The following is a 22,117-nucleotide window of genomic DNA, read 5'->3' on the forward strand; positions in this document are numbered from 1 at the left end:
ATTTAAGGCTGCTGTTATGATGCTGTCATTTAACGCATGCTAGTGTCACGAACTGATATGTAGGATATATATATATATATATATATATATATATATATATATATGTGTGTTATCTAGCATTATGGCCAAAGCTTTAAATTCAGACATTTAACATTTCCTCATGCTGAAGTATGTAACTGTACTAAAAAAAAAAAAAACATTATCTTCCTCAACTACCACCTTGATTGAACTTATACATTTCTAAGTCCACAAAGTGATACCCCCGTCCACCCCAGTTTTGTAATAATCTAGAAAATGAGAAGCACTTTTGAGCCATTAAATCGATCTTATTTTTGTCATAGCCCTGATTTTCGTCCTGGTGTTGAGCGTTTAGTCTATGCAAAAGAGAGATTTGTGATTTACCCCAGACTGGGACATCTTTGGATAAAGATGGGACTGGAAAAGCGTTCTTTTATTTTTAGCAAACTCTGGTTTGTTTTAATAAAGATGTATAGTTAATAAAGATTTTATAATGTGAACTGGAAGGTTTTATTGTTGTCCAAGCTGAAGTGTGTTTTGAAGTTTTAAAGATAATGGTATTTGATTTTTAATGCACACTTTTTACACCCATTACACTATTGTGCAATAGGAAAAGCAACTTCCATAATTAGAATATTTTATAATTTATTCCAAAGAAAGAGTTAGGCATGAAACAAGCATATATATATATATAGTTTTTTTTCTTCTTTTTTAATATTATAATTTCAGAAGTTTTTGACACAAACTCAATTGACCACACCATCTCAGTAAAAACATCAGAGGTTGGCTATAAATATATTTAATGAAAAGATGGTTGAGAAACATGGCATCAAATTACAGTCAGAAAAAGACAGGGAGCATCTGTAGGACATCATGCTGTGGAATAAGATCTCATGAAACGATCAAACCGTCACAAACGCAACGGACAAATTCCTCTTACCTTGAGAAACGGTCCGGTCTACAGTCAATAAGCAATATGAAAAATAATTACAAGGTACGCTCACGTAGAATCTGCATGGCCTGTTGTTTCTTCTCTCAAGATCTCAAACGCTTTGAGCATTTTCATGATTGACTGAAAATAGTCATAAAAGGTCTTTGTTTTCAGGAGGGTAACCTATTAAAGTTTAATACAATTTTACACGTAAATGTGCCATCCTGCTGTCTCAATAACAAAACACACGAACCTCTCTCTTTTATGAGTTTTGAAGTCACTTTGAATTCGAAGCTGGTGCAATACTGTTTAAAAAGATGAAAGCATTGTTTCTAGACGGTGCTGGTGTAGATCTATCAGAGATACTGTGCCTTAACATGGAAGGCGAAATATGAAAAATCATTTTGGTTTTTATCTTTACATTCTAGTTTCCCTTTCACCATCATTTCATAGATAGGCGATGATTTAAGGTGCTTAAAGTCCCTATAAATCAAATAAAAATTGTCTGTGCGCTACCATATTTAAAAGAAAAAAAGTATTTTACAGTCAAATCATCAGCTTATCAATTTGTGGTTCATAGCTGTGGCATCATGGAGTTATTTTAGGAAAAAAATAAAAGAAAATATAGTCAGTATTAATATAAAATCTTACAATGGATTTTACAATGATTTTATTAATTTAGTACTGCCCTGGTAAAGCTGCACAACAGATATGTACATATATACTTCACAACACAAAGTCATTTTAATTAAACAAAAGATCCTGTTGAAAAGTTTACATTCTTGGTTCTTGATATCATGTGTGGTTTCCTCAAGCGTTAATTACTGTACGTTTTCAATCTTTTCTGATGGTTTTGTCAGGCCCTGAGTAAAACTGGATCTCAACATACTATAGCCACTGTGAGGAAGAACTCGAATGGATCCGGAGGACTTCTGTGGGACAAACCAGAGATGCACAACCATCACAAAAGACAACGAATGAACGGTTACAATATTAAGAACCTTTCAACAGAATCATTTATATAAATAAAGTTCTTTAGTACTGTATATATCCTACATAGCTTCATCAGGGCAGTACTAAAACAACAAAATGCTATTTTTATTTTCAGAATTTTCAGATGAATTTAAACAACTGAACATTCTATAAACATACTTTGCGGTTTTTTTCAATATCTTAATCTGTGTGTATTTTTGTGACAAACATGGCAGATGCAAATTCTATTATATTTCATTTCACCGTAACAAAATCCTTTACAATCAACTGAAGAACTGGAATGAAGCCATAGATTCCCTATGCTGACAATATATTGCAAACAAGTTGTTACGATATTGAGAAATCACCGATTACAAACCCACACGAACAGTGACGTTTCTTACATTTTATGATCACAAGCAGAACAGTGGAGCGTTAGGTCTTCAGGAGGTCGACTTGAAGACGAGAGATAGGAACGATCCAAAAAAATGACTTCATCTATTAAGTGACAGCTCAATATTTGCAAAACAAAAAAAAACACACCGGCCGAATAAAAAAACCAAACAATCTCTAGATGAACTTCACTAAAACAGTTCAAAGAGCTATCGAAAGCATTAGCATCATAAACAATGAAAACTCCCGAAAGCTTCGGAGAATCAAAGAAGGCAAAAATCAATCACAAAATAATGACTCGAATTCTCCCTAGAATTAAAATAAGAAAGAAAACTGTCATTACTGGTTTCATCAAACAGCTGGTCTTACAATACAAGCCTGTGAAAAAGAGCTTCCTTCACATCTTCTCAATACAAATAAGGTGAGCAAGAAGTTTCTAAGCCCCCAAGGTCCTCTGAAGTGAAAAATGTGAATATTACAATGTTATGAGCCATTAGATCAAACACAGCAAGCACAATCAAACCTGACGTCTCCGGCCAACGCAGCCCAACCCGGTTTCAATCTTTCAATTATGCTACATTATCCCAAAAAACTATGAAATTGAGTAGTCTGAGAAGGAAAGTGGAAACCACCGCCACTGATGAATGCTTCTACGGGCCGGCGTGTGTGTTATTTCTCGCGGTAGAACAGCAGGTACGCCTTCAGCGACTCGGGCAGCGGCAGACTCAGGATTTTGTCTCTCAGATGGTTGACCCGTGGCTCCTCAGGTTTAACCGGCTCAGTGTCTTTCTCCTGCTCCTCCTCTTTGCTCTCCTCCTCGATGCATTCATCCTCCTCGCTGTCCATGGGTTGAGGAATCAGCTGGTTGCCCACGAACACGTAGGTGTTGATGCGGCGGCGGCGACGGCGACAGCGTCTGCGTTTGCGCTTCTGGGACGATCGCTGTGTGTTGTTGTTGGCCGGTTGCTCCTCGTTGGTCAGGTTGCGGAGGGTACGGCGGATATAGATCCGCGCCAGGTCCTGAAGACTCCTCACGGACAGCGGCGCTGAGGGACGGAGGAATAGACGGTGAATAATACAGGTTCACGACTACAGATTTCGCGCAGATCTCATTTGTGTGCACAACTAATTAACGTAAAGACACCGCAGGTCTACAGGGTAAAAACAAATCGATATCACTACACTGCACAAGCTGATTCTTCGCAGTACATTAAGACAACCGTTTTGAAATTGTATGTTTAAATATGCAAATGAGGCACGATCTCATTAAAAATCCGCTAATTTGCATATACGTCCAAATTTGAAATCGAATTACTGAATAAAGCCACACTGCAATAAAAAGTGATTTCTGTTGCTTTTTAAATAATTACAATGAGTTTAAGCAACACAAGTACTTTAAGTACAAGTACACTTGCATTCTACACTGAAAAACAAAAACAAAAAAAAAAAACTAGACTTTTGACTAGACAGATTAAGTACTGTTTAGTAACACTGGGTTAAATAAAAGAAGAAATTTTGAAGTAGACACTGGATAGTATCTTGTTGTGAAACAATTTAATAATTTGTTTTATTTAAAAATTTACTTGTATTTTTACGATGTCCAGCCTACTTCTAAACAACTGTTTACTCAATATGTAAATTAAAAAATGTCATATGTTTACTTAATGCAATAAAAATGATTTATGTAGTCCCAACTCAATCAATTAATTAACTGTCAACATTAACAATCAATTTATTTATAAAATAAATAAATAAAACTGGGCAGTTAAAAATAACTTCCCACTGTAAATTCCCAGATTCCCAATGTAAAAAACATGGCTGATAGCCAACACACAGCGCTAATGCATTATTGGCAGCGGTTAACAATAGCCAATAGAATGATAATACTAATTTTTTTAATTAAATCTAAATCAGATGACCGATACATGAACAAATTCTTCTTCAGAATGCAAAACTGTAAAGTTTGGTTGCACTCTTAAACATAAAGGTGCTTCACGAATGCCATAGAAGAACTTTTTTTTGTCTAAATGGTTCCATAAAGAACCTTTAGCATCTGAAGATTACAAAAGTTTACAAAGGTTGTGTTCTTTGTGGTGAAAGAAGGTTCTTCAGATTATAAAAAGTTAAGAAAAAGATGGTTATTAGAGTGAATGGTTCTTTGTGGAACCAAAAACAGAACCTTTTAAGCACATTTATTTTTAAGAGTGTATGCAGGCATTACTGATGAAGAAAAAAAAAAAACTGAAAGAAAACTGCCTTTAAAGACGTCTACGGTAACTGAAATCTACAGGTGCAAATAGATAAAGTGTAATAAAATATATAATATAACTCTTTGTAATCTGTACTTTGGATGTTTTCTATCCACTTGTCTGAATAGCCCAAAATCTCAAGACTAACCAATGCGTGGAAGAAAAAAAAACATGAGTTTTGGCCTGTAGTGTTGTTTACTGTTCTGAATGAATCAGGTTTGTAATGGAATGTGCAATAAATCAGTCTGGAACACTGTGCCTAGCAGCAGCTGATTGGCCAGGACAGTGTGAGGTCATAAAAGAGAGGCGGAGACTCACGGAGCACCACAGCTTCAGGCTTGCAGCCGTCTGTCCTGCTCTGCGGAACAAGAGGAGCAAATGACACGGCCAGGATATTCTTACTCTCCCAGGAGCTCTGACCGGTTCTGGTGATCTGAGTCAGCTGCAGCAACACACAAACACTCGACTAATAAAGAGCTCAGACATTCCATGCTCAACAGCTTCAGAAAAGTTACTATTAATATTCTACAATATCATGCATTTATATTAATGTGATGCAATTTTTTACAATTTTCTCATTGAGAACTTTTAAGATGCCAAATATAGACAATAAAAGATTAGATGCATTTTTGTAAGTCTTTTTTCAAGCAGTTGTACATACTGTAGGTTAGCCAAGGCTTTTATCATTCTACTCAACATTTTAAAAGGCCAATTTCTACAACACCAAAATTAATTTGCACACTTTATAAAAACAAATAACTGAATGACTGAAGTGACGTTTATTTGGAATAAAAAGCAAAAGTACACCTGTCAAGCAAAACTTATCAAAAAAATAATTTTCGTTAGTTTGTCCTTAGTGGATATTTAATATAATGAACCACAGCTGTGGTTGCTCTACTTATTTTAGTTTTGTTTATATATACATATGTTTCTTTTTTATAGTTTTTTTGTAATGTGCTTTAGTAATTTCTAAAGGTTTATTTTTAATATTTATATTTAGCATACATGTTTTATTAATAATTAAGTTGAATTAAACATTTTATTTCATTAAGCAGCCAAGGCAACATTAAACATTTTCACTTGCATTTTAAGTTTAAATTTATCATCTAATATTTTTTATTTCAGCTTTATTTTAATAGTTTTAACCAATTTAATTAAATTTTTCCCAGCAATAAAAAAAAATTATAAAGAGCTGATTTCATCCAAAAATTTTTTTTAAATAAATCAAAACACCAGTGAATTAAAAAGACATTTAGCAAAAATGATGAAGCAAAGTAAATTAGTGATGAGAAAAGATCTTGAGATGGATCAGGGTTGAGATTTTTTGTGGTTTAATGACATTGATTTATTTGTAAGTGTGACTGAAGTCTCCTAACCTTTTATGCCCACTGTGTGTATCATCCTGTGTTTTACCTGATCCTCTATCGGCATGACCAAAATGCCTCCGACTTTCAGCAGGATCTTCATGTAGTTCTCGTGGTCCTTCTGAACTCCAGCGCCGCAGTAGATGCGGTCGTACTGGTGACTGTCTGAGGAAATCTCCAGACAATTCCCCACCACAAAGTGTGGTTCACAGAACTCAAACCTGAAATGACACATTTATAACATTGACAGTTATTTCTAGAACATCTACAACACAATTTCTCACAGCTATGTGGTTTCTAACGTGTTCCAGTTGATTTTAGTGTGCTACTATGCCGTTTCTGGGGTGTTTTCAACCTTTTTGACCTGAAGACCTGTCCAACACAATACTTCGTAAGCGATCGAATTTCCTTCGGCATTATATTTGTGACTCCAGTAGTTTCAAGAACTGTATAGTAGTTAACAGAAAAAAAAAGTTTTAAGTAACTATATATATATATATATATATATATATATATATATATATATATATATATATATATATATATATATATATATATATTTTTTTTTTTTTTTGTGTTTACTTTATAACAATTTTAATATTTATTTTAATTTTTACTTTGAAAGAGACTCTTTTTTAATACAATAATTTGAATCTTTATTCATTTTTAAATTGTATTTTTTTTTATTACTCTTTCATTGCAAAACAATTATTGTGAATGTGTGTGTATATATATATATATATATATATATATATACAAAATATAAAAAGCATTTTAGGCAAAAAAAAAAAAAAGAAAAAAAAAAGATGTACGATTATTTTTATTTTAACACACAAAACAATCCACCATGTGTGTCTACAATATTCTGGCCTCTACATGTGCAGGTGTTTTGCAAGATTTAATGTCTGCCAGGCAAAAATTGCTTTTCAAATCGTTTTGGGGTAATAGCACACCTCTTTTCAACAAGCTATATAATTTGAGCTATCACTAATGTGACAACGAAAGAACCACATAGCAACCAAATAGCAATGCACTAACAACACCCAAGCATTATGTCAGCCAGTTTTGCACAGACAAGTATATTCGCATTTTCTTCAGAACATTTACGAATCTATTTTCATGACTGAATAAAAAAGCTGTTTTCCTTATTTAACTGGTGGAGAACTGACATGATGCCAAGAGCAATCTGTTATTGAGCATATTATTAGCATCAGTCCATCCGCGGTTTTATTTGTTTAGCAGCAGTTTTATTGAGCAGTCACAGACTTGACAAGACGTGAAACAGATATCGAGCTCCGAACATTGATTAAGCGACCTTTGGACACATGGCCTTCTGTTATGAAACACATTTATGGCTTGTTTAATTTCGTCAGTGCTTTATCTGATGCGTCATTACAGCTCTCATTAAGCAAATTTCATTTCTATAGTTGTAACAAATCTAGCACTTTTTTTTTTTACTCACACTTACTGTAGATCTATAAAAACAAATGCAAGATAAGAGTTGAACATGCCTGTCAAAGCTGTCGCTGTTTTTAATGAAGTCATCCAGTCTTTCTTTTGCATATTCCACCACATCCTTGTGTAGCTCAACGCCATGATTTACCCCAAACGGACCTGCAATTAATAGTAATAATGAATACAAATCTTTTTTCTTATTAATTAAAATATATTTTAATTATTATTAGTCAAATACCATAATAATTAACTGAAAATAAATATATACAGACAATAAGACACCAAAAATGTTATATTCGGAATAAAAAAAAAACAAATGCACAAAACCTGCCAGTGTGCTGCTCTGCAGTATATTGTATATTATCACACAAATAAATTATATTTCAAAATATATTACAAATGGTAAACGATTTCAAACTGCAATAATATTTTACCATATTAGTTTTAACTGTATTTGTTATCAAATATATATAGCTTTGGTCATATAAATGTCAATGTACAGAATTGTGTACGATTTTTTTAAACACTTTTTACATTTATCCAACTACAAATCATAAATCTACTAACTAATAAAAGTTATATCACATTCTCTACTCAACACTTTCATGATTTGAGTCATTCATGTCTGTAGGACCAACATTTATGTTTGTCTAAATCCCTAAAATTGAGTAATAATAAGAATAACAGTGATGCAAATAAAAGAGTTATTAACTAAATATAATTCAAAAGTGAAATTAATATTAGGCACAATGTTTAAAAAAACTAAAAACTGAGACCTTCCTCTGGTCTCAGTTGGCAAGAGGCTGGTGGACAAAAAGTTGATTTATGCGACTTAATTGAAATAAAAAACTCGGATTGAAATGTAAAACTCGGATTGGTCCTAAAATAGTCTTTATCATTGTTAGCAAGTTTATTATTTATTCTTCTCATATTTTTTCTTTTTCTTTTGAATACTACTTCTATTATTATTATTATTATTATATTTTTAAGTATTTATTAGAATACTTAAAAATATAATAATAATAATAGAAGTAGTATTCAAAAGAAAAAGAAAAAAATATGCGAAGAATAAATAATAAACTTGTTAAATAAATAATTATTTAAAGATTAAATAAATAATTAATCTATTAAAACAGATTAGACAATAAATCAATTCTACACTCTTAAAAAGAAAGTAGCTTCACGATGCCATAGAAGAACCTTTTGGTCTAAATGGTTAACCTGTAACATTCTGTTTCACAAAAGGTTCTTTGATGAAAAAGAAGGTTCTAAAGATTATAAAAAGGTAAGAAAGCGATGGTTCTTTAAAGAACCTTTGACTGAACGTTTCTTTGTGGGACCAAAAATTGTTCTTCTATGCCATGGCTGTGAAGAAGCGTTTCCGCACCTTTATTTTTAAGAGTGTACCCTCAATCTGGGCTGTTTCCTTTATCGATCTGTCATTAGAGTGGTTCTCACCTATGATCAGGCCCACCATGGTGCTCAGGTACCCCGTGCCGCTGCCGAGGTTCAGGAAAGACAAACCCTGCTGGAGTTTCAGGGCTTCCATCACCTCAGAGTAGATACACGGCGCTGACAGGTGTATATTCCCGTGCTTCCACGCCAGATCCTTGTAGGCATTTTCTCTGTAGCCGTCCAGGTAATAATCTCCACGGTCTATGGCCCTAAAGGCCTGCTCCACGCGGTCTGTGCGGATGTACTGGGCATCCTTCAGGTTGTCTATCAAATCGTCATTGTCTTCGCCAGCACTCACTGCTCCCCCCATGATCCCCTCCGAGAAAAGAAACAAAACAAACAAAAAAAAATAGGAAAAATGCAGAGGAGGTGAGAGACGGATAACTAGACCGGTCCTCACATCCAGATGAAAGCTCTAGAGCGATTCTCCGCAGGGATGCACGGTCGTGATGCCTGTGTCCCACACAAATCACCTCAAACCATTCTCAGCTACGCCAAGATCTGAGGATTAAAAAACAAAAGGTGATGGGTTAGATCTCTCTCTCTCTCTCACACACACACACATTTCAGTTTACCCTTCTCTCCTGAAACACCTGATACCTGCCGGCTTTGATTCCTCAGCTAGGTGTTGCATGCACCTGATGTTACCTGCCTGATGCAAGCGGCTTTAATATTGCAGAATGTCTGAAGTCTTATTGTATGTCACAGATGATAATAAAATAAACAAATGTCAGAACAATCAAATAGACAAAGCGCTAATCTTTATTATAGTAGATTACATTTTTAACCCATTTTTTGTTCCTACAAACACACATACACACAAACAATATATATATATAAAACTAAACATGTAAATATAAGTAAATTCAATAAAAGTACACATTGTGTTTAAAAAGTGACAGTAGATAAAGACATTTATAAATGTTAAAAAGATTTACATTTCAAATAAATGCTCTTCTTTTTAAAACCTATTCACCAAAGAGTTCTGAGAAAAATGTATCAGTTTCCAAAAAAGCTCAACCGTTTTAAACATTAATTATAATAATAAATGCTAGAAGTACCATGTGTTACTGATGACTGATTAAAAAAAAACTGCTTTTCTGTCACAGAATTCAATTGTATTATTGACGGTCATTTTATATTATAATAATATTTCTGGATTTTTTTAAACTGGATTTTTTGATCGAAAACATTAAAAAGTACATTTGTTAATAATATCACATCTCTACTCAACAAGACATCTGATTTGATGAACAGTTCCAAATGTGGCACAAATGTGCCAATTTTCCAAGTTTATGACTTAGAAGTTTGTTCAAATACCTAAACGTAAGCATGCACAAGAATAAGAATAGTGATGCAAATAAAAGACACATTATCTTCGTATGACTCAAGGACACAGTTACTATTGAGGTGACCTGTCTGATGCTAGCAGCTTTAGCACTGCAGAAAACAGCAGAAGTTCAAGCCTGAAGTCTTACTACCCTTCTCACATGATAATATAATAAATGCCAAAGCAAAAAAAAAAAAAAAAAAAGTTATTAATCAGGACATCTGACCGTCTGCTTCGTGGAAATGCTATGCTCTTAAGAACAGAATAGGCTTTGAAAGCAAGAGCAAAGCAAGTCTGAAAGTGGCATTTGGGCTGCAGACAGGACATTTAGAAAGTGTCAGAATTTGCATGTCTGGTAATTGAGTTAAGCTGAAGTTCTGTAACCCCAAGGATTTTCATGAACCTGAACTTGATATGGATTTAAACAAACAAACATGAGGCTTATTTACTCACAACGGTTCAGTGAGTTCAAGAAAATCCCAATTACTGTACATCGAAACATCTCCATTCTCCAGTCCAATTAGGGATGGGTTTGCACAACCATCCATCTAAAAAAGAAACCAATTAAATCGGTTTCATTTTCTATGTTGACATACTTCCTATTGAAATTAAAGAGCTCATCCCTTTTTGTAATATATGAATTTTTACATTGTTTTTTAAAAGCAAACAGGCTTTCGTTTACATCACGACCAATAAAATCATGATGTTCTACTTGCAATTGCCAGTCAGGAACAGCTAGGATTAGAAGGATGAGATGTTCTCACTTTTACAGAGCCCTTAAAGTGACAACTGCAGAAGACAAACCCAAGAAAACCCAGAGACTTTCACATGCAAACAAAACCTTTTCCAAAGTGCACAGGAAAACAGGCTTTTACATTCACGGTCTATGCTAAAATGTAGAATACATTTAGTTTTAATGCTTTTTATTGTCTCTTATTCTCACCAAGGCTAACCAAAAATACATTAAAGCAGTAAAAATGTGAAATATTAATACTATTTGTACTAGCTGCTATTCAACAACGATGTATCAAAAGCAAAAGTAGGGGTATTTATATATTCAAATAGAAGACATTTTAAATGTTAATAATATTTCACAGTATTACTGTATTTATCAAATAAATGCAGCTTTGGTTCAAGCATAAAGCAGAATAAAAATAAATAAATAAAAAAAATCCAAAATATTGTTTTTTACACATTTATTAGTGTGTTTATTAGTGTGTTTTGTTTTGTTTTTATGCAAATGTACAAGTTTTTCATGCATGTATGAAAGTCTCAGGGTTTTTTTTTCTGCAAATGTCACTTTAGAAGATACGGAGCATCTAGAGAGCATTTGATTGGACAAAAACATTGGACACGCCCATTAGTGTAACATGATGTCATCAATATTTTTGCTCGTGAAAGACTGAAAACTATAAATGCACATTTTTAATTAAAGTTAATTATGTCCATATTTTAATAAGCACTAAACAGAAATGGATTAAAAACCACAAAACTCACGTTTTGATTTTTACAGGGTTTTAAATGTTTATATTTATGTCTTCATCCCTGTTATTTTCTTGTTTCTTTTTTCTTTTTTTTTTTGGCATATGCCTTCCTTTTCAGCCTTTTCCTGTAAAGCTGCCCTTTCAGTCTCCTGCACTAAAAATACTGCAGGGAGGGATCTAGGTCAAACCTCCTACTCTGTTTTGTACAAGACCTGATTGCAACCCTACAGAGACTCTCTGCACATCAGTATACAACTTACAAAAGGGAACGGCACGTATCACATTAGTGCTCTCTCTCTAACAACAGAGACAGACATATAGTGTTTATAACACTATAAACCAATAAAGCCATTAATATTGGATAGAAAAACAGGATGCTGGTTTTCATGCCATCGCTAGCTGGTTTTGTCGTGGAGTAACTGCTGGATGGTTGTGGAGTTAATACTGGAAGCAGAACAATGAACTGGAACAGTTTGTTATAAGGCTTAGCTGATCCGTCATTAACATGTTTAAACTTGCTGGTTGCATAATTGCAACATTATCACAGAACACTGATGTTCGGCCAGAACTAATCTGTTTACAATTCCTCTGTGCTTTTCAAGTGAAGATAAAACTTAAAATAAAGCAGGCCTACACTTTCTGATGTTCTTAGCCCTCATTGTTTTGATAAAATGTCGTCAGCTGAACCTTCACATAAGCCACTTTATAATCCAAAACTGTCCTGTCAATAAATAATTAATAAAAATAATGGTTCAGGTCATATTTCATCAAAAAAATAAAATAAATTATAATTATACATAGTGTTCCTGTAGCTCAGGTGGTAGAGAATTGCGCTAACAGCACAAGGTTGGGGTTCGAATCCCAGGGAACACGCTAGAAGAAAATTGTTCAATGTAAGTTGCTTAGGATAACAGCATCTGCTAAATGCATAAATTTAATTCATTATATATATATATATATATATATATATATATATATATATATATATATATATATATATATATATATATATATACACATACATACATACATACATACATACATATATATATAGATTCTCTAGTTTGACTAAAGAAAAGGATAAGGTCTTCCTGAAGTGCAAAACTATTTATAATTTCTTCTTATTATTATTATTATTTTCTTTTTGATTTTGCCATGAAATGCAACCTTTACATGACTGTAAGATTAAAACAATGAGAATAATTGACATAACTTTGTGCATTAAAGCCAAAATACATGCGGCAAAATATATTAATATCCATTCCTTACAACTTACTAGTGTCGAGCTTTGTTACCTATACTTACTTAAAACTATTTATATTGTCTTTAACTATTCAAAAAGTTACTAGTGTCTATTCCAGTTTCCTAGTATTAGCAAACAAATAGACACTAGTCAAGACTCTAGTGTGAAAGATTTGCATTATAAAGGGAAACGTGTGTGTGTGTGTGTGTGTGTGGCTACAGAGAGCAAACATACATTTATGTTGCTTTCCTTTTATTTCTATATTCATCATTTTTATTAATATTCTTTTTTAATAATATTACTCATTATTATCCATGCTCCTGCAATGCTGGCTCTTGTGGTCTAATCTTCTGATTGTGTCTTCACAAGTCACAGATAAGAAGGAATGTTTCCATTTCAAGGTTTCACAGGAGGTTGTGAAGCAGTTTGGTAACTTTTACGATAATCAGACGAACCCAGGCGAATCACAGACAGACAAAGACGTAAATGAGATCATTCAATAAACTCTGTTAATCTATTATTTATCCCTTTTTTACCTTAGTAAAATGGAAGACAATTAAGAATAATTCACTTGTTGACCGTTTGGATATCAAGACCAACATTGTGGCGGAGACAAGTTTTTTTTTACCATGGCTGGATCCAACATTCCCGGTGACTGAAAGTGACTGGTAAGATTTTTAATTTGACTGTAAAGCACCATTCCTTCATGTAAGTAGAGCTCAATGGCAAATTATTGATATTGTGGAAAATGCTGATAGTAGCTAGAGAACAGTAAAAAACCAAGGCCTACTAGTAGGCTATATGAATAAGGACTAGTATTTAATGAGCAGTTATTGTGAATCTTAAAATATATAACTATCTCTCTTAAATTGCTAACTAGTAGGCTAATTATAAAATGGGTTAGGTTACTAGCAACTTAACTAGTTAGTTGTAAGGAACACCTTTTCAAGAAGCTGCCATAACATCACACCAACGCTGGTCTCTAAACAAATATGACGCCAAAACGCTATATAACAACCAATTTTGTATTCTGGTTGATGTTTTTGTCGACAATGGAAAGAAAAACCGTACTTGCGACTCTGTCGGTTGTTTGTTTGTTTACGTTCGACGCACATTCCATGTGGATGGTGACGAGCCGCGTGACGTAGATCGCTGCGGTCCGTCCACGCGCATACAGATCTACAGTTCACGACGCACTTATAAAACACTACACACATCCGCACTGCGTTAAAACAAAACCGAGTTAAGCGACGTGTGCAGTGCGCATTAAATCTACACTGTATAGGCCTACCTGAGACGATCAGATGTGGTAATATCAGCAAAATCGAAGAAGTGGCAAGAGAGAAAATATAAGCGCTTTGCATGTTTAGATCCGACATAATCTCTCAAGCAGGACTTGCATGCATATTTTAAATAAAAAAACTCATCAGATCTAATAAACAACAAGGTTATGCAACAACACTTGTCATTTAAAATATGTATGAACTAAAACTCCTGGTGCGTCGTGCATCTGGCCTTGGTTATTATGCGTGTTGTGTAATGAACAAAAGGGTAGAGCTAAATCGAAAAAGGAAGTCGTTACGGAATAAAGCTTCAGAGACAGTTGTTTTACAGCTATTGTTAGTGTTTTTCTTACAAGTATCAGTAAACTTGAAGCAGCTGGATAAAACACCTCTGAATGTCTGAACTACAGTCTGTAACGTTAATTCAGATGAAAATAATCTGAGAGAGACGGCAAAACCTCTAGTTATTCGGTTTCTAAAGAAATCCATGCTGTAAGAGGGCATTTAAACGCTGCATGACTGGGAAAACCAGTAAGACGGGGTCATTGTGTATGTCCTGGCACAACAAACCAATCAATAGACAATACATAATTTGTGCATTTCATCAAAACAGATATTTTGGCCTTTACTGCATGCGTTAAACCAAGTTAGCAGGCTTGCATTTCAATGTATGCCGCATGCTCCATCTAACCCCAGCTTGCTCAAATCAACGCAAAGCAACAAAACAAAAATGTCGGCATCATCTCTGCGGAATAACAATGTTCACTGACCTTTGTAAAGCCATGTACTGGTCTCGGACTTTGCAGGAGCAAAACACGCTGGATGCACATTAGAGTGGTGTTTATGACCGCACTGTTGTTGTTGTGAGATGTATAGATTTTCGTGGCGTTGAAGATCCAGCGCTGTTTTTCTCGAGGAACAGCTGAGAGGATGTAAACACACGTCACATGGTTCACAGAAACGAGGCTGCGGACATTAGACGGCAAATGCTGTTTGCTAATAACTGGTCTCATTACAGTCCACCAGGGTGCTCCCTGAGGCCCAAAAAGTGAAACTTACATTGAGCTGCATTCAACTATCAGCTCGATTATTGAAATATTAGAGGCATTTGTAAATGTAAGTGTATAATCGTTTGAATCTGTTCATACTAAGGAATGATTTTTGAGTTATGTTTACAAATATGCTTCATAAAAATGATTGAATTCCATTTGCCTATCAATTAATCATAAAAGAGTGTGATTAGTCCATCTAAAGCAGCGGTGAAAAAAGTAACACGTACCACTTGACAAGACAGTCAACACGTGTCTTCACTAGCTGTCTTGAGCAGCGCTTGATTAAAAATAGCGAGATAAAACAGTTAAAATATAACATGTATTAATTATATTCACAAAATAGGACAAATTAGAGACAATTTCTAGGCTACTACCACGCCAGGCAACGTCGTCTAAATGTGCTATTTGCTATTTGCTATTTTTCGCCACCTGTGTCACAACACCGCCCCCCTGAACCAGGATTGGCTAGTAGGCTACAAAGGCGGTTAGTGATTGGACAATTTAGGAATCGTTCATATTGACGTAGCAAGCAAAGCTATTGAGAGGAGGCGAGACATGAGTGGAAAAAGACAAATTGTCTTGTAAAGGCATTTAGAATACACTTAAAACACCCAACGTAAACCAAATAATTACTGGCTTTAGCAGTGAATCAATACTTGTGTAAATCAGTTGAACAGCTTCGATCAGGGACTGTGTGTTAGCAAGCAGACTGATTTATAAAGATGATTTTTGGTGTTGAAATCTGTTGACAGTGGCTCATTCTGAAGCACACAGTCCTCCTGGAAAAGAACAAGCACGCCTTCTTGATTACATCCAAAGCGCCCATCTTGTGCCTATAGGGTTGCATCATTGAATGCTAAATCAGTCTGAATACAAGCATACTGCTGTCTGTCTGGCTGGTGTAAATATAAGCCTGGTGAACAGTTCTGTTGGTTGCATTTGTCATGTGTCAGTGCTCTCATCCGCACTGGAAAACAGTATTCACTTACCACTATGACATCTTTTTATTTTCCCATTGGCCACTCTACCCTGTTGACCCATCATGGCCCTGTAAGATCCTCTTAGTCCAACTCTACTAGGAAATTAGCATTTTGAAACCAGTTTAATATTAGTAAGTGTCCATTTACACATCTGGATAATTATGATAGAGGATGATGCTCCTACAGGACTGACTGCGTAATATTTTTTTTTTCCACATGCATCAGGCCATGAAGTTCAAACACTGTACCGAGAGAGCACAATGCTCTGCAACTTCAGAAAAATCCTGCAAATAGAAAAAGCACCAGCAAATCAAGAAAACCTCTTCGTCAGATGGACAGCAGGTGCTGCAAATGCTCATAACACAATTTTATTTGCTGCGCATTTCTTCATTTGGTTGTGTTGTGAGCATTTTCAGCGTAATTATATTATAGCAAGATAATTTTCTGGTATATCCCCCATGTTTGTAAATCAGTGGTTAAGATCAGATATACCTAACGATAACCTCAGTTAAGATGAGAAGACCACTTTATGTCAAATCACGTACTAAAATCTGTGCACACAGTGAATTTTGATGCATACAGCAGCTTTTTTAAATTTGTCATCTGCATGAGGATTAGTACCTTTAAAACGTAGATGAATAAAGTTGAACTCATTCCTAGGCACTATTTGCTAATGAGGACAGCTAGTATTGTGAGGCCTCGGGCCTGGGGTGGCTACAGAAGTTCACCGGCGCAGTGGGACAAAGAGCGAGCAGCTCTGCTTTTTCTCAGATTTTCATGAGATTTCTGTAGATCGCCATGAGCGAGAGATTCAGGCGAATCAACAGAAATCATGCATACATCATATGCTGTGCACGTCTGTCATGGACTATTTAATAATTGCTGGGTTTGTTTGTAGGTGACGTGTAACAGGAAAGCTGTGCCTCCTTTCAGGTAATTAGATGTCATTTGCATCATCATCAACTCATCAAAGGCAAGGATAAATTACTCTGATAATTATCAAAGATAATTACAAAGGGTAACAAACCAAACACCATATTTACACGGCGCAGATTTCACAGGGTCACGTGAGGGGGCATGAAAATACCTCATTGTGCAGTGATTTAACCAGTCAAACTGGTTAACATGTATTGTTTATTTGTTCTTGCAGTTGCTAAAACTGAAATCTGATTTTTTTTCTTCTTACTGTTCCATTCCAGGAACGAAGGCCTGAAACCGATTATACCACAAAGTTGCATTCATACGCCATCTGCTGGTAAATATGAAAATAGTTTTTGAAAATCTCATAATGTTCTCTAGGCCTAGAACATGTCAAGAGCACAATTTAAAATGCTACGCTCAAATTTGATTTCTGAAACAATACATTTTGGATTTGGTTTTCAGCGTTGATGTAATTCGGAACACCATTAACAACAAACTTATGTGAGGAGCAAAATTCCAACCTTTTCAGGCATTTTTGCAATTGCTACAATCCATTTTTGCAGTTTTATGAAACAATATGAGACTTTATGGAATATTTATACTTTCAAAAATGTTTTTTTTTTCCCCCACAAAGCAAGAGCAATCAAACTAAGTGAAAAGTTGAGAGTAAATTAGAGTTGAGTCAAAAACGTTTGAAATGTTAGTCAAATTGATTTGCAGATTGTATAATTTTGGATTTTACTTTTTTGATTTAATCGGGAAGCCATTACAACAACAAACTTCTGTGAGGAGGAAAAATGCTTCCCTTCATTTCACGAAGATTCAAGGCTTTTTTTTTTTCCTCCCCAAATTCTACAGTGTATTTCTTGCAGTTTTATTAATTAAATACAATACTACATGTAATGTTTCTAATTAAAAAAAATAAATAAAATTACATCAAAAGATTATTTAAAATAAACTAAAAAAGGAAAAATGTAGTGACCATGAAACCAGCAAAATGTGCATATTTATGAAAATCCGAACCTAAAATATATGTAGTAAAATAAGTTCAGATATAATATGTATATACAGTATATATCAAATGCACTCTTCATATATATATCTAGAAATATCTGTATATGAGCTTTAATATGAATTATATAATTTTTATAAGACTCTAATATGAGCAACTGTACAATAAGTGCTATGCAGATCATTTCAATAGTTTATTTCTACCATACACAAACTGTACAACACAGCGCAGTACTGCTTATGAAATTTTAAAAGTGTAAGGAAATCCTGATATACAAACTACTCAAACGGAAAGAAATTATAATAATAATTTAAAAACAAAAACAAACTAAATCATTTACAGTACTGTGTATTATACTATGTTTTTCTTTTACACAAAAATTCATATCACATTACAAAACATCAAATACAAAAAGGAAAAATAAATATTCCTCACAAAACTTCCTGAGCAAACAATCTGTGGTTTATAAATTAAAATTAGGAATTACAAATAATTGAAAGAAAATGTATCATGAATCATACAGTAATTTAGGATAATAATAAAAAAAAAAACATTCAGTTTTATTGAGAATACAATTTGTTATGCACGTTTGGTCGGATGATAGTGTTTTATTCCATCTGAATGACCTGCAAAAACACAATTTTTGACATTACCAATGGACAAGGTAAAACTAAGGTTAAACTCCTTCAGTGTGCTTATTAACCTGCACCGATCACACATTTGTGACCTGCTCAAAATAAACACTAAATAACAGAATAAAAGTGCAAAAGGGTACGTTTAGTGTTAGAGAAAGCTTAAAAAGTGCAGTGACGAGGCCGTTTGTGATCGTAACAGCACTAAGGTGACCTCGGCCGTGCATTAAAACACAAAATCAAGTGATACAGATCCAGTCAAAATGGAAAGATTACTCTCTGTTGCCGTTCTCTTGCTGTAAATTGTCAATTTTTAGATTTTGGTGGCTTGAAAACATGAAGTGCTTTGAGAAAATATCATTCATAAAACTTATTTGAGAGCCCACCGTTTGTCGCACATAAGAAGCCGAAGGTTGAGGAGTTCAGTCTCACAGAAAAGAATAAAAAACGTATTTTGCCTGATCATAAAACACCTTTTTTTTTTTTACAAGAATATCGTCACATACTTAAAATGGCGTATAAACAGTAGGTAAACAGAGTTTAGAGGCTTTTCATTCGGAAAATAAATATACTGCAGAATAAAATGAATCACCATTCACGTAATACTGCTCTACCACAAAACATAGCATGTTCCATGTACTCATTTACATTTAGGCACATATATGCACACACGGATGTGCACACCAAAGGCAGTTCATATGAACAGAAACGGAAATAAGTTGTGTGTGTGTGTGTGTATGTGTGGATGATTTTTGATTTTGTCGTTTGGAGAGTTAATCAGATCAATATTTTTCTTTTTGCTCTCTTGTCAACAAATGATGTCATTTCAGTGGTGTACACTAACTACATGTCAGGTTTGGATACAGTACAGCTCTAATAGACCAATACCAGCTGCTCACCTACAGGTGGCGCAAGTGGACTGTTCTCACATTTGACATCTGTTGATGAAGAACAAGTCATCGTGATAACTTTTGAACGACTAAAACTCTCAGTTATTGTACAACAAATGCAAAATTAAAATTCACAATATGTAAGATTGGCCTTTTTCCATTTTGGAGTTGCAGCAATAAATAAATCAATAAATAAGATTACTGTGAGATAAATAGTACCGATGAATAAAGATAATATGTAGCAATAATATAATAACACACAAAAGAACAATACGGAGGAAAGTCAAGCAAACCATAAGAAATAAATAAGTGCAAAAGGAGGTCAAATCTCACTAAAAGGAACATTGAGCTGTAAAAATCAGGCTGGTCATTTTCAGTGCAGTGAATTTGTCATGGAATGGAGTTGTTGTTGTTGTTTTAAACGAGACATATCTTGCACAGATGATAAAGCCAGCCCTCGGCAGACAATCAAACACTTGTGAGAGAGTTTGGCCTTATACGTGAATGCCCTTGATGGCCTGTCTGATGCTGTCCAGTAAGGCTTTGCATTCGGGCGAATACTCATGCTCTGAATTGTTGTACATATCCGTCAACGTGTTCACGTACGCTTCGAAGTTCTGTTCATTTATTGGACCCTGAAACACATTAAAGAACACATTCAGTAAATGCATTCATTCCTTACAAACGTGCACAATTTGAACTGTGGTTTACCTTAAAATACCACAATTGTTGTTGCTAGAGTAAAATCATATTAAATTAATTCCTCATGTGGCTATTAAATTGTCTTGTAATAATGATTAATATAAAAGTTACCACCATTTTATGATACTTTGTTCAAAAATACACTGTAAAATATCAAAGGTTCCTCAAGGAAATATTTATAGCTGATAGAAATGGTATAATCTAATTGATTCAATAGGATTTGGCCATATTAAATATGATTTTAGTTAATGCATTAACTAACAATAACAATGAGCATTTAATACAGTATTTATCAAATAACTTTATTGCTATCATCTTGAAATTTTGTACATTTTGAAATGAACTGCTTTAGAATTATTTTATATTGTTAGTTCATTGTACTTAATGTGGTTAATTAATATTACACAAATAAAGGCCTTAAAAAGGTCTTAATGGGAAGTTTAAATAAAATGTAATGTTGCATGCACTGCACTGAATAAATGAATAAATGCATACTGTCTCGTTACATTTACATGTGAAGATAGCTGAAGTCTTGTTTTTTGAGAAATGTAACAAATATAAGTGATTTTATTCTTTAAGCTATTACAAATATATATCAGTAAGGTAAGAAAACTATCATTTTATTTACTTCGTCTTCAACAAATATTTAAAAAGTCTTAACTCGGCCTTCATAAAACCTGCAGAAACCTTAGAAGTAGTGCATTGCCGTATTTTTAAATGATTATGTTACCTGAAAACTGGAAACGGTATAGTTTTTTGTAAGGGACCTTATGCGGTGATCAAAAACGGTTTAATGGTACGTGCTGAGAGAGATCAGGTTGTGTTTTACATGTTCATCAGAGTGTGTGTCAGTCTCACCATTTGCGGCAGCTGGATATCTGTCAGACTGTTGATAAGTGCTTGACTCAGATGTGCTAACTCCTTCAACAGACTGTCGTTGTGCTGCTCGATTATTTTATTCTCCTCCTCGATAGTTTTCAGGTTGCACTCCATGGATGAAATCTGTTTGAAAACAGGGAAACACTTCAGCTCTGAAACTACATTACCCACAATGCTCAGTGTGTAAGAAGGTCAAATGAATGCATATCATGTTATCTACCTGAGTCTGGAGCTGCATCATGTCTGCTTCTATCTTCAGATTGGATTCATTTAGCTCCTTTATTTCGTGATCCAAGTGCTGCATGTCTTCACTGTTTTCAATACCTGATTGACAGAAGACAAGCCAGGCCATGTTCATCTTGAGAAAGCTACGGCAAACTTATGAAGCTCTTTTCTCTTATAAGCTCTTGAATTACTCACCGCTGCTGGTTTTGAGTTTGATGGTCATCATCTCTTCATCGGAGAGTTTCTTCTTGATACTCTGAGCGTTTAGTGGACATCCTGACAAACTGTCAAGGGACAAAACACAAAATCTACAAATCAATACTAGCAATTTTTTTTTTTTTTTTTAATATATATCTAGTTACAGATAATAAGTATAAGCATTCACAGAATGTTTACATTTACAAATAATAACATTATTGGATACTGTAATGGTGATCAAAAATGAATAAATTTGAAATTTCAGAAGAAAATGCATATTTTGCATAATGAATACTGCTATTTTTACTTATTTCTAAAGTCAAGTGGTTTATTTTTGCATATTTTAATATTCATTTTGTATGTTATGTGAAAGAAATAACATTAATAAACCACACATGTAAGCTTGATTGGAAATAATAGTAATAATACTGGAAATGTATTGGAAGTAT

The 22,117-nt window shown here is 34.2% G+C and overlaps 2 protein-coding genes and 1 long non-coding RNA gene across 5 annotated transcripts in view; all 3 read right to left on the minus strand.

The window, feature by feature from the left end:
* Nucleotides 1-801: 801 nt before the first annotated feature.
* On the minus strand, nucleotides 802-15,603 carry pcmtd1 (protein-L-isoaspartate (D-aspartate) O-methyltransferase domain containing 1). 3 transcript variants are annotated; one of them, XM_052595464.1, is made up of 7 exons: nucleotides 15,457-15,603; nucleotides 14,948-15,099; nucleotides 8,841-9,338; nucleotides 7,439-7,541; nucleotides 5,977-6,148; nucleotides 4,882-5,005; nucleotides 802-3,360 (listed from the first exon to the last, which is right to left on the minus strand). In XM_052595464.1, the coding sequence occupies exons 3-7, from the start codon at nucleotides 9,145-9,147 to the stop codon at nucleotides 2,984-2,986; spliced, it is 1,083 nt and encodes a 360-aa protein (XP_052451424.1). In that variant the 5' UTR covers nucleotides 9,148-9,338; nucleotides 14,948-15,099; nucleotides 15,457-15,603; the 3' UTR covers nucleotides 802-2,983. The 3 variants fall into 3 exon arrangements, with proteins under 3 accessions (XP_052451424.1, XP_052451426.1, XP_052451425.1); XM_052595466.1 differs by lacking the exons at nucleotides 14,948-15,099; nucleotides 15,457-15,603 and adding an exon at nucleotides 14,186-14,208; XM_052595465.1 differs by lacking the exons at nucleotides 14,948-15,099; nucleotides 15,457-15,603 and adding an exon at nucleotides 13,966-14,080.
* Nucleotides 15,604-16,312: 709 nt separating this feature from the next.
* On the minus strand, nucleotides 16,313-17,081 carry LOC128012890 (uncharacterized). Its single transcript, XR_008183204.1, has 2 exons — nucleotides 16,831-17,081; nucleotides 16,313-16,493 (listed from the first exon to the last, which is right to left on the minus strand). It is a non-coding gene; the product is annotated as an uncharacterized LOC128012890 (long non-coding RNA).
* Nucleotides 17,082-18,683: 1,602 nt separating this feature from the next.
* Nucleotides 18,684-22,117, minus strand: part of st18 (ST18 C2H2C-type zinc finger transcription factor) — a 49,962-nt gene continuing 46,528 nt past the window's right edge. The window contains exons 19-22 of the mRNA XM_052595470.1: nucleotides 21,666-21,754; nucleotides 21,466-21,569; nucleotides 21,225-21,368; nucleotides 18,684-20,299 (exon numbers count right to left, since the gene is read on the minus strand). Coding sequence (XP_052451430.1) covers nucleotides 20,159-20,299; nucleotides 21,225-21,368; nucleotides 21,466-21,569; nucleotides 21,666-21,754 — 478 coding nt within the window. The 3' untranslated portion in view covers nucleotides 18,684-20,158. The remainder of the gene's footprint in view (nucleotides 20,300-21,224; nucleotides 21,369-21,465; nucleotides 21,570-21,665; nucleotides 21,755-22,117) is intronic.

Source organism: Carassius gibelio, chromosome B24 (genome assembly GCF_023724105.1).
Source record: "Carassius gibelio isolate Cgi1373 ecotype wild population from Czech Republic chromosome B24, carGib1.2-hapl.c, whole genome shotgun sequence".
NCBI classification, from domain to species: domain Eukaryota; kingdom Metazoa; phylum Chordata; class Actinopteri; order Cypriniformes; family Cyprinidae; genus Carassius; species Carassius gibelio.

Excerpts from the sequence above, each read along its gene's own strand:
- pcmtd1 (XM_052595464.1), bottom strand. The coding sequence starts at position 9,147 with ATGGGGGGAGCAGTGAGTGCTGGCGAAGACAATGACGATTTGATAGAC. Across the intron at positions 7,542-8,840 it reads CATGGTGGGCCTGATCATAG|GTCCGTTTGGGGTAAATCAT; the intron begins GTGAGAACCACT and ends TATTAATTGCAG. Across the intron at positions 6,149-7,438 it reads AACAGCGACAGCTTTGACAG|GTTTGAGTTCTGTGAACCAC; the intron begins GCATGTTCAACT and ends GTGTCATTTCAG.